At 39.7% G+C, this 14,626-nt stretch overlaps 1 protein-coding gene across 5 annotated transcripts in view; it reads left to right on the forward strand.

Annotated features, from left to right (window-relative positions):
- Nucleotides 1-14,626, forward strand: part of LOC111262970 (uncharacterized) — a 97,669-nt gene that overhangs the window by 53,799 nt on the left and 29,244 nt on the right. For all 5 annotated transcript variants that reach the window (XM_022837639.2, XM_022837637.2, XM_022837638.2 and 2 more), the window contains exon 6: nucleotides 12,456-12,592. In XM_022837639.2, the coding sequence (XP_022693374.1) occupies nucleotides 12,456-12,592 (137 nt within the window). The remainder of the gene's footprint in view (nucleotides 1-12,455; nucleotides 12,593-14,626) is intronic.

Here is a 14,626-nt window from a genome sequence, read left to right on the forward strand (position 1 = left end):
TTCTAAGCGTGTCGAAGAGATGATTAGAACTCCAATAACATCTGGTAATTTTTTTGTTAATGCTCATAAGACAGAGAGCATGCTCTTTCTTGTGCCTCAAAGAGTCATCGCTGTAGAGCATATTGCATTTTTCAGCTTTTTAAACACTTAGCTTTTGTTTGTATTAAATTCTTGAGGATACATTTTACGAAACAACAGGCTCAAGCGCCTAACCGTTATTACCATTACCGTGATACTTAGAGACACAGGGAAACTAGTGCTCCAGCTGAACGTCCCAGTAATGTTTACATGGCATTCATACTGCCGGTACAATGTTGTACACTCCCCATGTGTGTATTCAGGAATATCTCGTAGGCCTCAAATCATCCAAAACAATGCACTGAAAGCAACGTATGACAAGAATCGCGGAGCCTTTGTATATGCTCCCCTTGCTTTGAACGAGGTACTTCCTGTGGATAGTATATACAATAAGCGCTTTTGCCTGCTTATCTTTAAGACATCGAAAAGCGTCAAAGATGTCTTACTCGATTAAGTTGGATCGTTGTATAAAAAAGATAAACATTTTCACTACGAATGATAGTTGTGGCCATGCTATAACGGTCCAATAATCATGGCACGAAATTTCTTACCCAATGCGACACTTCTTTTACTATTATCTTCACAAAACTTTGCTCTGGTTAATAACTGCGATTTCGTAAATACGCCAATATTTGTGTTATATCATTATATTAGTTGCATTGTATTTTACGGGGGGCAGAGGGTTTTTTGGTGCAAAACAACGAGGGTGACATTTTATTTTACACTTTTTAACAGGTAGAGTGATTCTTTTGAAAATCGAATCCAAAGATCGATTGTATATTAATTTTACGAAATTAAAGGCAACATCGAAATGTTCTAGCCTAAACTGCTTGATTGTGATAACGGACTGATCATAAGGGCAGGTAATCCTCAAAATAACTATTGTCAATAACGACTGTCAAGAGCCTCGCGGGGCGCCACGTAATTTCTCAGTGGTCGTTTGTACTACCAGACTGGTTCACCGTGCTGAAACTGGCCGTATTGAGAAATTTCTTTTAAGAGTGTCAAGCCATTGTAGTGGAATTCAATGGCGACAAATTAGGTTCTATTTAGATTAGGATCAAGCGGTTCAAGTCAAATGATACCGCTGAAACCCACAAGAAGATAGTCCTATACTATGCAAACTGTTTCCAACTAAAATAAAATCTAACAGGAATGGTGACCAGATCATCGATAATTTAGACAGCTCATAATCAGTTATAGTCCGCGGCCTGGTATTGCGTTGGCGGCAGTCCTCTGTGTATATTATTTCCTTGCGAAGTAAAATATGGCTCGTATAGGATATAAATTAGACAAACCCATAATGGCGACTTTCCCCTTTCAGAAGTAAATACATGCATGTAGGAAGTTAGGCTAGCGATATATTCGTCGTTCTAGAAGAGGACCCTCATCAGGTACCTCTATTCTATTCCTTCGCCTAGCTGCTACACAACGAACAAATCGCAAATAAAACACTGTTTATAGAGAATATCTAATATTCATAAATATAGTAAATCTACTTATTCGGACGATAATAGTCGCATACTCATTTGTTGCCAGTAAGTTTTCACGACCCACTGGGCAGCATTCACGAATCTTAAAGTGAAAAGAGCCAAGAAATTAAGCTAGGATATGGGTGACTAGATGTAATACATCTCTATCTTAACAGACTGACCTTGTGTAACAAAGGTTGCCTGCTTCATGAAATATTCAATTTCGAACCGATCCATGTTCAACTCTTACTTACAGTATCGCAGTTAACCAAAGAGAGATAGATGATAGCGTCAGCTGTTCTTTTCTAAGGAAGGCTCTGTGATGGTTAATCCGCTATGTTGGGCTAACCAAGCAAGTTACTGTTTGATACGATTTCGGTAGAAGGCCTTTGTTTACATGTTATTTTTTGCTTATTACCCACACTTGAGTCAGTGGGTACTATTACATTGTTAAATCAAATCATTGAATCGAGCTGTGTGTCGACTGCTAAGTGAATATCGCCGTTCGCACCGTGTTCCGCTTCGGGTTCCGCGCACGCTGGGTCTTACAATGACCTATCGCGTCAGCGGCAAGCCAGCTTGCTTGCGCATTTTTCCTTATGCCGTGGCGGTAATAGTTGTAAACAATTGGGTCGGCTAGTCCTTTCCTCCTTTCTGGCTTTGCACCCCTCTCTTACGCCTTTAAACGTGAACGCTATCAGCAATCGACCCATTGACATAAGATATTTAGACGAAGACAACAGCTTTGAGGTTGCAACGGACAGCCCGAGCCCGTTTTAACATGCGGATTCGGCTAAAGGCAGCAATGGTCATGGAGGTCGCTATGCTATTGGTGCTTCTGCTAATGATGCTGCATTTTGAGGAGCAGACTGTCGACGCAGGTGGACTAAAGAAAGCAATCAAATACGGACCTCTCTTAGCTGGTTTGGCGCCCTTGCTGCTGGTACACAATAGAGGACACGCAAATGGGGGTGGTCACTACCCTCCACCACCGCCGCGGCCGCCTATGCCACCACGAACGATTACTCGAATCCTGACAGTGCCTCACCCTGTCCCTATGCCAGTTCCTATACATCATCATCATCAGGTTACTGAGAAACATCATCATCACAAGGGAAAGACGAAGGTTGTATTTGTTGACAAGCATGAAGACCAATACCATCACGATAACCATCTTGATGGCCATTACGATTTTTGGTGATCCGTACGTTGTCGAATGTGCAGAAGCTTTCAGTGTTCGAAGAGGAGCAAGCAAACTGAAGACTGACTTGCTTTTATGAGGCAGATTGTGCATGCGGTACACAGTAACTGCAGATCTGGAGAGATGTACGATTGAAGGATTTAAGGTGTTTTTTTTTTATGAGATAAAATATCCACACAGTGAAATCTCCTATTGGTTTTATGAATTGTCACTACGTACAATGTTTTATCGCGATCATCATCGGTAATCATGCGATAGGAAACGTGATAAGGAATTGCTTCTGTGTAACGAAGATTCGTCTGTACTCAATATTGCGACGGATTTAACTCGCATCTATCCACATGTTAACCAGTGCGCGTCGGTCATTATGCTGGTGTTAACATTTCCGTCCTGCGTGACGCTGGTGAAAGGACGGCCGAGCCTGGCGTGGTAAATCCTCTAGATCTATTTGTTTTCTTGAGCATTCGTTGCAGCAGTTATAATTCACCCACTAGTTTTACCGCTGCGTCAGTGACCGATGATGTTGACAGCATCCTCCAAAGGGTATTGACACAAAGAGACACGAGATTGCTGATGTTCAGCTTCATCGTACCCTTTTTCCCTCCTTAACCTTGTATTGGGTTTCTGCTGGTTCTATAGTAACGTTACCGTAGGCGTTACTTTCAGTTCATTGTATGTCGTCATATTAGATCTATGCGGCGTGCAGTGCGTACTATTGTATAATAACAAGCAGCTGTTTCTATCGCAGGCGACCCGGTAGCTTAACCTTCCCCCTTCACATAACTGCGATGTAATGTGCATCCCTAAAGCATTGTCGATGTTACTTGTGATAGTGTGATATTTAGTTTTTTTTTGTTATAGGAACTAGGCAGGAATATATTTTTATAGGAATATATGCACCTCGATAGTCTTTTTAGATAAGGTAAGGATGATAACTTAGAAGAGGACTGGTACGGTGAAAGCTGTTTTGGACCATCGCAGATCTATACGCATCGTTCCCCTAAAAAAGAAACATTGTTATTCTATATATTGGCTGGGATTAGGCAAAGTTACATTCTTAAGTTATATAGAGTCGTTTAGTCGATAACGTGGATGTGTAAACGTAATTTCTCTCGTAATTCTGTAAATACACGTTTCGTATTGTCACGCATATTGCTTGAGCATATACATTATTACTAAACAATAAAGGAACAATATAGGTAATGAGTGAAATGCGCGTATGGGCAGTTCACATTATGAATTTTACGCCGCCATTACCACTAAGTAATTATTGCAATTTCCTCTAATGTTCGGGAACTGTTGAAATAAAATTATATTGATCTACTTGATTAAATTACAAACTTTATTTGGTAGTTAAATCATGCATGTATTGCTATGAGTCATGTGCTCATATAGACTAGAAATAGTCAATGTTGCAATAAATACGGCTGGATTTTAAATAAACACAATTTGATTGGTATTGTCAGTACTATTTCTCAATAACGACCAGTATCTGTTGGGTAATACAATTGAGTATGCCCTCGTTGTGCTACAAACATTAAGCTCTTAATAAGCAGAATTCCATAGAAAAATTAACAGGTGATCCTGTCCGTGTAGCTAATCGTTTGGAAAATGTCTCTGTGCAAAAGAGCTTACGTCTACCTCGGCCGAAATGGGGAAAATCGAATTTTAATAATAAACACTAGTCAGTTTCCTAATTTTCCTTATGCAGTCCTAGACCTAATTTGTAGCCTGGCTATGACAAATAATAATTTCTACGATAGCATCATATATCGAAATTAACTTGAGCTCCTTTATAGAAAAAGTCCTAAACGTATTTACGATTGCTCTGTTTGGGAGCACTTTTTTCCCACACAAAGTTTCCAAAACATTTTATCGATAGCGTCAAGACTACTAATCGAATACACCTATAACTGAGAATTTATTTAAAAAAAAAGCACGATTTTTACTCGACTACGGTTGTATGCGGATGACGGACGTTGGTTTGTTTTCAGTCAACACCCGCATGTTTACGTTATGGATTTCCCCGAGACGTTTCATCCAAAGGCATCATGAGCCTTAAGAGCATATAACTTAAAATCGAAAAAAACGGCCTGCTCAACTCTCCTATATGGGAACTTGCTGCGTACATGCTTTTGTGAAGCTTAACATTTGCCAAAACATTCAATACCTCCGTCTTCGGTTGATTGGTCATTTTTTTTTTTTATACAGACGAATAAAATGTGGACGATTCATTGTGATACTACGAAGAATTACCTACTGCAGTTTCTTTTTTCAGATAAAGTTTCGATCTCTCCTCGTACTGCTTTTCCCCAATGTTTTCGTGTTACAACAAACGATTTTACTGATGCTGGGCAAAAGCAATAGGCGTAAAATGGAATAGCAATTGTAGTTCCACTGGCTCTAATTGAGGCATGAGGCGTACTACACCTCATGTATTTCTTATGATTTCCAGCCCTTCCACCCGACCTTTCTCGGTTAACTACAGTAAATTTATACTTTCACACATTGCAAGAAACACTTAAGCAAACTCGGCACACCTCTTTACGCGGTCGAAAAGGCGTTTGGTTTGGTCTAGCTCCAAATCTTAGATTTTCCATGGAAGCCCAACAGCATTGGTCCGAGGGGTTATGGAATTAGCGTGTTCGACTAGATCCATGCTTCCTTCCATATTCTAACTAGCCGGCCACTGCTGCCCTTTGTAAGTCCTAGTCGATTGCATGCTGACTAATTAGGCTATGGTCGATTTGAGTCTCTAGCCACCGGGCCGGGCTGGACTTTGGTCCCTCGGAATCTGGCCTCGGAATTTAAATTTAAGCATTTTCAAATTTTGACTGTGTTAAGTACTTCCCTGAGCAGTCTCTGCGAAGGAGACGCGTACCGATCTTTCAGGTAGGACGAGGGGATATTTGGGAACTCTGTTTTCTCCCTTGCATGTCGCCGGCGTACGTGTTTAATGATTCCCCAAAGGCGACGTACCTTACACACGAGGATGAGGTTCTTACACAAACCCTGAGGGTCTTAGGCAGATTTTGGTTGGAAAAGGCCAGTTAAAATAGTCTCTCAAAATAGAAACATGGCAAAGTATGAAATGAAGATACACTATGGGGATCGCACCTCTCTGAGACAAAAACCAAAAAAACACGACAAGCGATATTGATTAAATGAACTTTCGTCAATTTGAATTATGTCGGTATTCGCGTAGCGTCGGCAGAGTTAGGAAAGTAATGTCAACATTACAACGAAACAGGCCTTTTAGCGAAATTAAAGTATAAAGTTTCTTCTGAGAATTACGTCTACTTCTGTTGTCGTCCTAGCTGAAACGCGAAACGGATATGCAATAATTGTCTAACTTGTTCGAAAAATAGTAATAAGAAGAATGTTCATTGTCAAGACAGCCTATATATTCAGATATATAACATTATTGCTAGAAGTTGTGAAACACATTGTACTCTATACAAGATTGCGAGCATTTTTCAGTTACAATAGGCTGTTGATATTATTATGAAATTATGTCAATTTCGAAAATATACGTTGTATTTTGTATAATTATTATAACGGTAGTGTTTTATCTTCAATAGAGAAGTGCGCTATCGAATTCCCGCTGAGACGTCGTTGTCCTAGTGGGGTGCCTTACGAGCCAACACAAAATCTGGGACTTCTTGTCTTAGCTAACTTTTTTCTTGTCTTAAACTGACAATATAGTGGTAACTTTGTCGGATGATGCTGTAATAGTCAGAACATTATCTGATACTGAAGCTTATCTGGATTCATATTTCAATTCATATTTAGATCTATTTCTGATTACCGGTAAGTTTGTGGTTGATAGCTGTCACAGAAGTGTTCCAACCGAACCCATCCCTGGCTACTTATTATTGCTAAGTTAACTGGGATGTTTGACAGTGCACATCTACGCCATGTAGGAATCATATAAAATCATGCAGAAGTAGCAGAAATATGTAAAAAAATATCGATAGATGTGCGTGTATTTTAACGGCATACATATTCACTCCAATTGTACCTCGAACAAGATATATAGCTTACTTCTTATAGTGCTGTTTAAATTTAGTTCTTTAAACTTAGGTATATATTAATCGAAAGCTACAGTCAATTAGCTAGTATAATTGTATGTACTTTTTTTGTTTCCTTTTTTTTTTTACAACTAGAGCTCTTTCCTTTTCTTTGAATGCTGAACTAGTTACTAGGGCGAATATTTTCAATACATGAATAAATATGTCTACGGTTATGTACAGCCAAGGACAAAGCTAAGCCAGTTCGCTTCAGTTTAATCGAAGCGGTAGGGTGGTCGGCGAAGTGATCGAAGTTCCCAATGACGTTCAACGAGAGGAGACCCCAGCGATGGGTTAAAGGGCATAAGGGACTCGCCAAAAGTCAGAACTGGCCACCGCACCTGGCTTTGAGGCAAGCACGTAGACATCTATAGGGAATGACCCGTGCTTTATTCGATTTATAGATGGGGGGACAGGGCAAACATTTAAGTAAACTTACCTCCGGATTAGGCTGACTCGCCAACACATTTTCAAGCGAAACGTTCAGCAAGTCTGTCGGTATTAAGCGGTTCCTGCTAGAGGAGCAAGGTATGAAGGTCGACTTTAGTTTTTTTTAGGCAGCATTCTGAGGAAGGCGAATCAGCGCCTTTCGCTCCTCACCGCGGCAAGTGACTTGCGGTACGCTGGATAAGGATGGCGTTTGCTGCTGGGAGTAACTCCAATTGACTCTAAGCATTATCCGCTTCGACGAAAATGCGGCTAGGACTTCGGCTGGCCCACCAGCTTGATTGCTTTAGAACTTTTACACTTAAGCTAACCTCGCGGCCTAGTGAGGCCTGGGCAGTGAGAAAAACTATCACCAGGATCATCCGAAAACACACAAACGGAGTGTTGGCACAGTAATTTTCGGACAAAAATTTCAATTAGGACACGTTCATACGCACGCAGGTGCAACATGGAAAAAGGCCACTGACGTGCACCCTGTCCACTGCACTGACAACAGATCTGTGAATCCGCTTCTGAAAAATGGTAATCATGATCCCTATCGGAATGACTACATGATTAAATACATATGTAGGACCATGTAAGCCAATAAATAAGCACGTGTATAGAGCTATATAGGCGCGGAGTGGAGAGGCTATGCAAGCGCATAGAGTAAACACATGTGTACGGCTGTATACGTACAGAGTGGGGAAAGTATGCGTCCGCTTCAATAGGCTGCTGGATCATTTTCGGGTATATTCTACTAGAAGTTGCCCTTTCCAAATACGAACATGTTTTCCGTTAGGATCGAACGTTTTGATCGAACCGAGCTTCCTCGTGGCTTTTTCCTTATATACAAATTATGGCAAATTACGTGATATGTATGAATCAAGGGTATATAGATACCCAAAAGTAGAGCAATTTCGGTTTGGCCCAACGACACTGGTTCCATCTCGCTCTATCCGTGTCGTCCATGAGAGGGGGCTGGGGTTTCTCTCTTCAAAAGACTTGCGCACACAGATGAATTTTGATTCATCGACGATGGAGAAAACTGGACGAGAAGGTATGATTTCGAACAAGAGAGTACTACCGATCTCTTTATCATATTGATGTTAAAAGTAGGTTAGAATATGTTCCGAACGTCTCGTATTCTCGGCTGGACGCTTTTCAAGCTAATCCAAGCAAAACATTTGCATAACCACAACCATTCATTACATTAATATATAAGATGACTGTACGACGGTAAATATGCAGAGAATTTGCGGGAAAATTTTTGAGACGCGACACTTGGGGATACTTGCGTCAACGCAATTCCTCTTTTTTGGAATACTAGACTTACATTTGAGTAGGATCAACGCTTAACCTTACATTCACTACGCTGTTCTCGGTCTAGGTGGATATGCTAGCGTTAGACGCTGGTATATTAACTCTGATCCGTCAAAAATATAAGGCCAACCTTCGTGTATCATCACCATTATTTTATTCATTCGAAGCTTTTAATCGTTGTTTTGTTATTACTCTATATGTTTATTATCTATGGTTGTTGCCATCCTTGAATTAAGGCACCGTAATTTCAAGTAACGAGATTATCTATAACCTTGCTGCTATTTATTCAGGAATATTACACATAGTATAAATATAATTAATCTAGCTCAATTATGAGTGTCTGAGATTAGACCCTCCCCTTCCCCTCCAAGCGTGTGCATATCGACAGAGATACGCAAACGTAGGCGTACTCAAGGAACGAGAAAAGATCGGAGCAATGGTTACGGAAAGCTTTAGAAATAGCCATCGTTGCAACAAACGAAGCACTGACGTAGTCGAAGACGATGCTGTAAATTCAAAACAGCGCGCGTAAAAATAACTATTAAACATTACGTTATTAGAAATCGAGTTGTTTCTACATTGCGCGGGAACATCTAGCCTATTAGATACATTTAATATAGCAGCAATGACATCCGATTTCACTGTATAATCCTATAGTTTAGACAAATTACAAGGATGTACATATTATGATATACGCGCTGATCAAACAGGTCTGTCGGCTGTAGCGGTCTGTGTTGTTTTTCACGTGTAAGGGCTTGGCTTATTATTGTTATTATATTACGAGTTATTAAACGTTGCTTACTCAAATAAATTAGATAAGCAATTTATAGTCGTGCAATGAAAAGACGACAAGGGCGAACGGAACATATATTATAAATGGATTGAAAACTAACTAAATTTTAAGTCTGCTTATCGGTTAGCGAAATCGGTAATTACGTATTTGACTGATTGATGATGAAGACAATAGAAAATTAATTTTACACAAAAATACAGGTTTTACGCCAACTTTATCTAAAAAATTCTTCATGGAATAAAGCCAACGACAGGGACGGCACGCGACTGAACAATGGCAGTGGTACGAGATAACAAAACAAAGAGACGACTGAAGCACAGTTGGCGTTAAGATCAAGGCGGTCTGAACTTGTTCCCGATTAGATTGGAAAACTCACAGGATAGTAGTGTTCGGGTTAGAATACGTATTAAGTACGGGTCACGACACAGAAATAAATGTGGAACGTTCCCGGGGAGAAATGGGTCGGTGTTATACATGCGCGGCTCTGTGTGTTGCCGCAGAGGCTCAATGGTTCCGGCTACAATATGTAACGCTAAAATATGCATATCATTGCATACATGATAAAAAAACAAGATACCTATGGAATATCTAGTCCTTCCTTTCTCCTAAATCGTGTCACAATTACATCCATAGATACTTCTAACCTCTCAACCATAACTCTTGTACTACTTTAATCTAGCTGCATTTAAACAGTTCAATAAATAGCAAGCCCGCAATAGCTAATTTTTTTTTATATAGGAAACCATTGCGAACAATGGTTAACTGCACGTTAAGAAACGCTTTATAAGGTCACATAACTAAAGTTTTAGATTATAATTAATTAAAGACTCGGATTGGTTAACAGGAACTTACCCGTACAACCAGCAGTTTGGAGTCTACTCAGTAATATTAATAATAATATCACCAATGATATCAACGATAATATATACCATTTGTACATCTGAAAAGAAACCCTCCGAGACAGCTTGTCGTCGTTCTATGCGTTACTGCAACTATTTCGATTCTTCTTTCTTCCTTGTATATCAAGATATCTAGCTAATAAAAAAAAAAAAAATAAGCCCATTATTGCCTTTCCCTTCACGATTTCGAGTTGGGGGGTTGGGGGTGGGGGTGTTTTCCGTTTGAGATCAGATTTCTGGACCATTAGCGCGTTGCCAGGATTTATAGTCTATCAGCTACGCGTACAACACTAGTTGTAGTAACGGTAAAAATGACCAATGGAAAAAAGATCCACGTTCATCTAAATTGGAGACATCAATGAGCAGGAAAAATGCAGTAGCAGAACGTAACATTTTTCGCAAGCGTTGCTCAGTTATTCAGTTACTAGACTTTATCAGGATGAGAAATTGGCCTGTTTTGGCACAAATCAGCCAGATATACAACAAAGTCGTCCCGAGATTGACACAGGCATTTGCTACAATAGGAGACGCGACACGCAAAGATTGAAACTGACGACGACGAATGATCATTGAAGTACTCACGGTGAAACCGGCCCAGTATAAATAAAAGACTAGAGCAACTTAATATAATTTGATTTATTAATTTGATCGATACCCTATTTAAAACTACCTGGTTACGTTGAACCTTATCAGGTGACGTATACGAAAGCAAATAAGCAATGTTGCAGTTGCCTAGTCGTACACGTAAATATTCCCTCTAAAAAATCAGTACCATCGAATTGTAGAGAGGGTACCAAAACGAGACAACCGGTCAGGAAAAATTTTCATCCACATCCTAGTCGGCCGTATAAATGAGGAGAGATGCCTTTTTGTTTTTGAATAAGCCTATTCATCTAGTCATCATACCTATAGTTAGTCATCGGGATAGACGAGAGACGTTTTACAACGAAAGATGCCGCGAAATGTAAAGTTACGCTGAGACCATGTTCATTTTTTGCATTTTCGCTCTTGTTTGATACTTATATGGATTAAACGCTTCCTATATATGTGGAAAAACTACGGAGGGCAAAAAGTTTCGTTTCGCTTTAGGTGTTTCTTAGCTGGTTTGTCCGTCATTCGGACAAAAGGCAATCGTTGAGAGCCGAGATTAATTAGGTTTTAGCAACAACCTTTAATATAAGCATTAGGCCTAACCTGGTTGGTCTAAATTTCGAATATCGTTGAAGAAAATGGAATTTGGCACGTTTTCTTTTCTAGATGCAAGTGAAAATATCTTCGTTAAACGCGGTACGCGGTGGGACAAATTGGACTACGATACGTACACGTCTAGGAATAAACACTGCTTCAATGGTTGAACTTAGTTTAATGCACTGAAAGATGCATTGTACAGACAAAATAATAATAATATAATTTCCTTTCAGGTGATTAGCTTTGTCATAGATAGTAATAGTAATAATAGCAGGGGTTAGCTTATGGCGTAGCAGCTCAATTAAAATTACGCATTGTAATAACTCCTATGCAGGTCCTTAAACGACGCTTTGTTCTAGGTAAGCATGAGCCTGACGTGTCAAAGTTTAAAGTACCACAATTCACACATATAATAACTATATAAAATAAATAGATACACTTACGGTATTCACCTGAAGTCGTGTAAAATGTTAGCACTGTTTTCCGGTTAAAAATAAAAAAAAAACGGGCCGTTTTCATTCAAATACTCGTGTGGGAGACTGCACCGGTGTGAAGACACTGTGCCAATTGGCAAATGGGGCGTACTTAGTGTAATCTTTGCCAGCAGGAGTAGACTAGGTACCCTTTTGGTCCTGCCCCAGACGAGAAAAAAACTATGATACAAATAGCCCTTTCTTGAATAGCCTTAGCATTTGTAGTCGAAATTTTGTCGGTGTTAAATAAGCAGCTCAGCTATGCATGGTTATAATTATAAAGAAAAAAAGATGCGCTTTCCTCGTTTAGCACGAACGTACATACTTGAAACGTGTACGTCCGCATGGCGACGATAATCCTTGTCCTTTGCTCGGAACCACGATCGCCGAACCCATTGTACTGATAAATTTAAGTTATTAGCACGGATCAACATAGTATAAACGATGGTTGTACTTAGCTGTAAATTTTGTATCGTTTGTGCTGGTTATTTATGAGGTCTGACAAGGTAAAGTCGGAAATTTTCATTTTCAGGAAATCTAAGCGTATTGATTCGATTTGACAAGTACACACTGGAGGAAGCCATTCTTGTACATCGTGTTGAGAGCGCTCAGGGTAATGACTGGCTTAAATTTCAGACAACGTTACCAATTACTAAACTGGATTACCAAGTGAGTCAGACTTAATAGCCGCTAACGATTGAGTGAATTTATTAAGTATATCAGGGTTTCATATCAAACTGGGTTTTCAAGAACCACGCTATGTAAAACTATATTTTGTTTGTTATACGTGGTACATTTATTGCTATTGCTAAATCAATTTTTAACTTCATAAAAATTTATCGATGTTGTTGATTTGAGCAGCATCCAAAGGATGGAGTCGGAACCGAGTACAAATTGTAAGATTCCCCCCTTGTAACTTCATAGCGATAAGCAATTTGGAAGCTTCAACAATATCTTTTTTTTTTTTTGATGGATGACCTGATAGCTCGAATACCGGATTTTGAGTTAGTATAATAAGATATGGTACTCCTTAGCAGCAAAATCATCAGTAAGCATAATTTAAGTACGTGCTAGCTAAGTAGATGTTCCAAGATTGCGGTCAGTTCTGCTGCTGCCGTTCAGCAGTGCGGCTTTTTTCCAGCGTGAACTGAGCCATGCATCTAGACTCTATAGGCCCTTTTTCTCTGAGTTCGTTCGACGAAAATTAGTCCTGGGGTTAGTCTAAACTTACCAATGATGCGATTTATGGTCAGTCAGTGCATTCCCGTTGGAGGTACGCACCTATTTTTTAAAAAGTCAAAATGATCGCAGTACTTTCAATCCACCTGTATTCTCAACAAACAAGACTTTCCGCATATGCAAGCGTTAAGTGAAGGAAGACTAAATTAATCATCAAATAATATATCATGATCACAAGGTTCTAGGTACTATTGGACTGCAGATTGTCTCTTCAATAATGTGTCATCAGTGTTAGTTTGCCCCGTATGGCGCCTGCACAAAAATGTCCAGAGGCTATCGAAACGTAAAAAATAAAGTTGCAGGAAAACGTGTGCGAAGCGTTAAGCTAAGATCTTGTGTTTTGAATTTGATTCTTGATACTGCCATTAAGCATTGCTTTAGAGAGCTCGCTTCCGTTCCGAAATGAAGCACACCTATGCGCGATTTCGGACCTTGACCACCTTACGTATTCGTAAGTTGAGTAGGCTAAAACGCGAAACCTGAAAAGATTACACAGATGATAGAATACACAAGAATGCAAAAGCTATACGAGGAGGGGGCAATTAGTAGTAGAATAAAATTATTTCAGCAAAAAAAAAACACGGCTTTTAAATTTAAGCCCGCAGTCATCTATGCGTTATCAGGGAATTTTCCTCGTCATCTTATTATGAGTGCTCGCAACCTTTTCTTCAATCGTGATCCGAACCAGTTACACGCAGAGATTACACCCCCAAAGGAGATGACCACATGCTTGCCCATTAACAACGCTCGATTTGAATTATGGGAGCGTTTCGTATGCTTCTATTACTGTATTACTCCTTTGGCATTTTTACTGCTATCAGCATTTGCTTTGCTTTTGTAGCAATAGATAAGAATCCTTCTGAAAAACATTTAAGTATATAATTAGACGATTTAATATAAAAGATAAATAGGTTATAACATAATTTGAGTAGTTCTGCAGCAATAGTGAAATACCTCTACATGGTCGTAACGTAGGATGTCGATTTTAAGCACGCAGATACTTGCCTGGCGGAGCATCCGATATGCACTAACGATAACCGGCTTTTTGACCATTTTCACACCGGCCGGTAAAGAAGGATATACCCACTGACAATTTGCTAGTATATGGGGCCGGCTTTATAGATACGATCTTCTTGTATTAATTTAAGAAGGTGTTCAAATTATTTATCGGTATCCTACTGTTCGGATCCTCCAGTGTAATTTAGATAGGTTCTTAATTAATCAGTTCTATTTATTTATACATGATTAAGGTGCGCTGAGTAACTCCAGAGCTATAAATCGTCTACCACTGGCAGGCGTGACAGGTCTTAGTCATAGCCCCGTTACGTGACCGAGACCGGCCTGTGCAAACATTTCAGGGCATTTGTGTGGCAAGCGCCACTTGCGTTATATACGCTGCTGCCCATCGTCCATTTACATAGTTAGAGGCGCTGTTTTTTTATGGCACAGCTTTGCCAGTCAGAA

This window comes from Varroa jacobsoni, unplaced genomic scaffold, assembly GCF_002532875.2.
Source record: "Varroa jacobsoni isolate VJ856 unplaced genomic scaffold, vjacob_1.0 scaffold_718, whole genome shotgun sequence".
In the NCBI taxonomy this organism is placed as follows: Eukaryota; Metazoa; Arthropoda; class Arachnida; order Mesostigmata; family Varroidae; genus Varroa; species Varroa jacobsoni.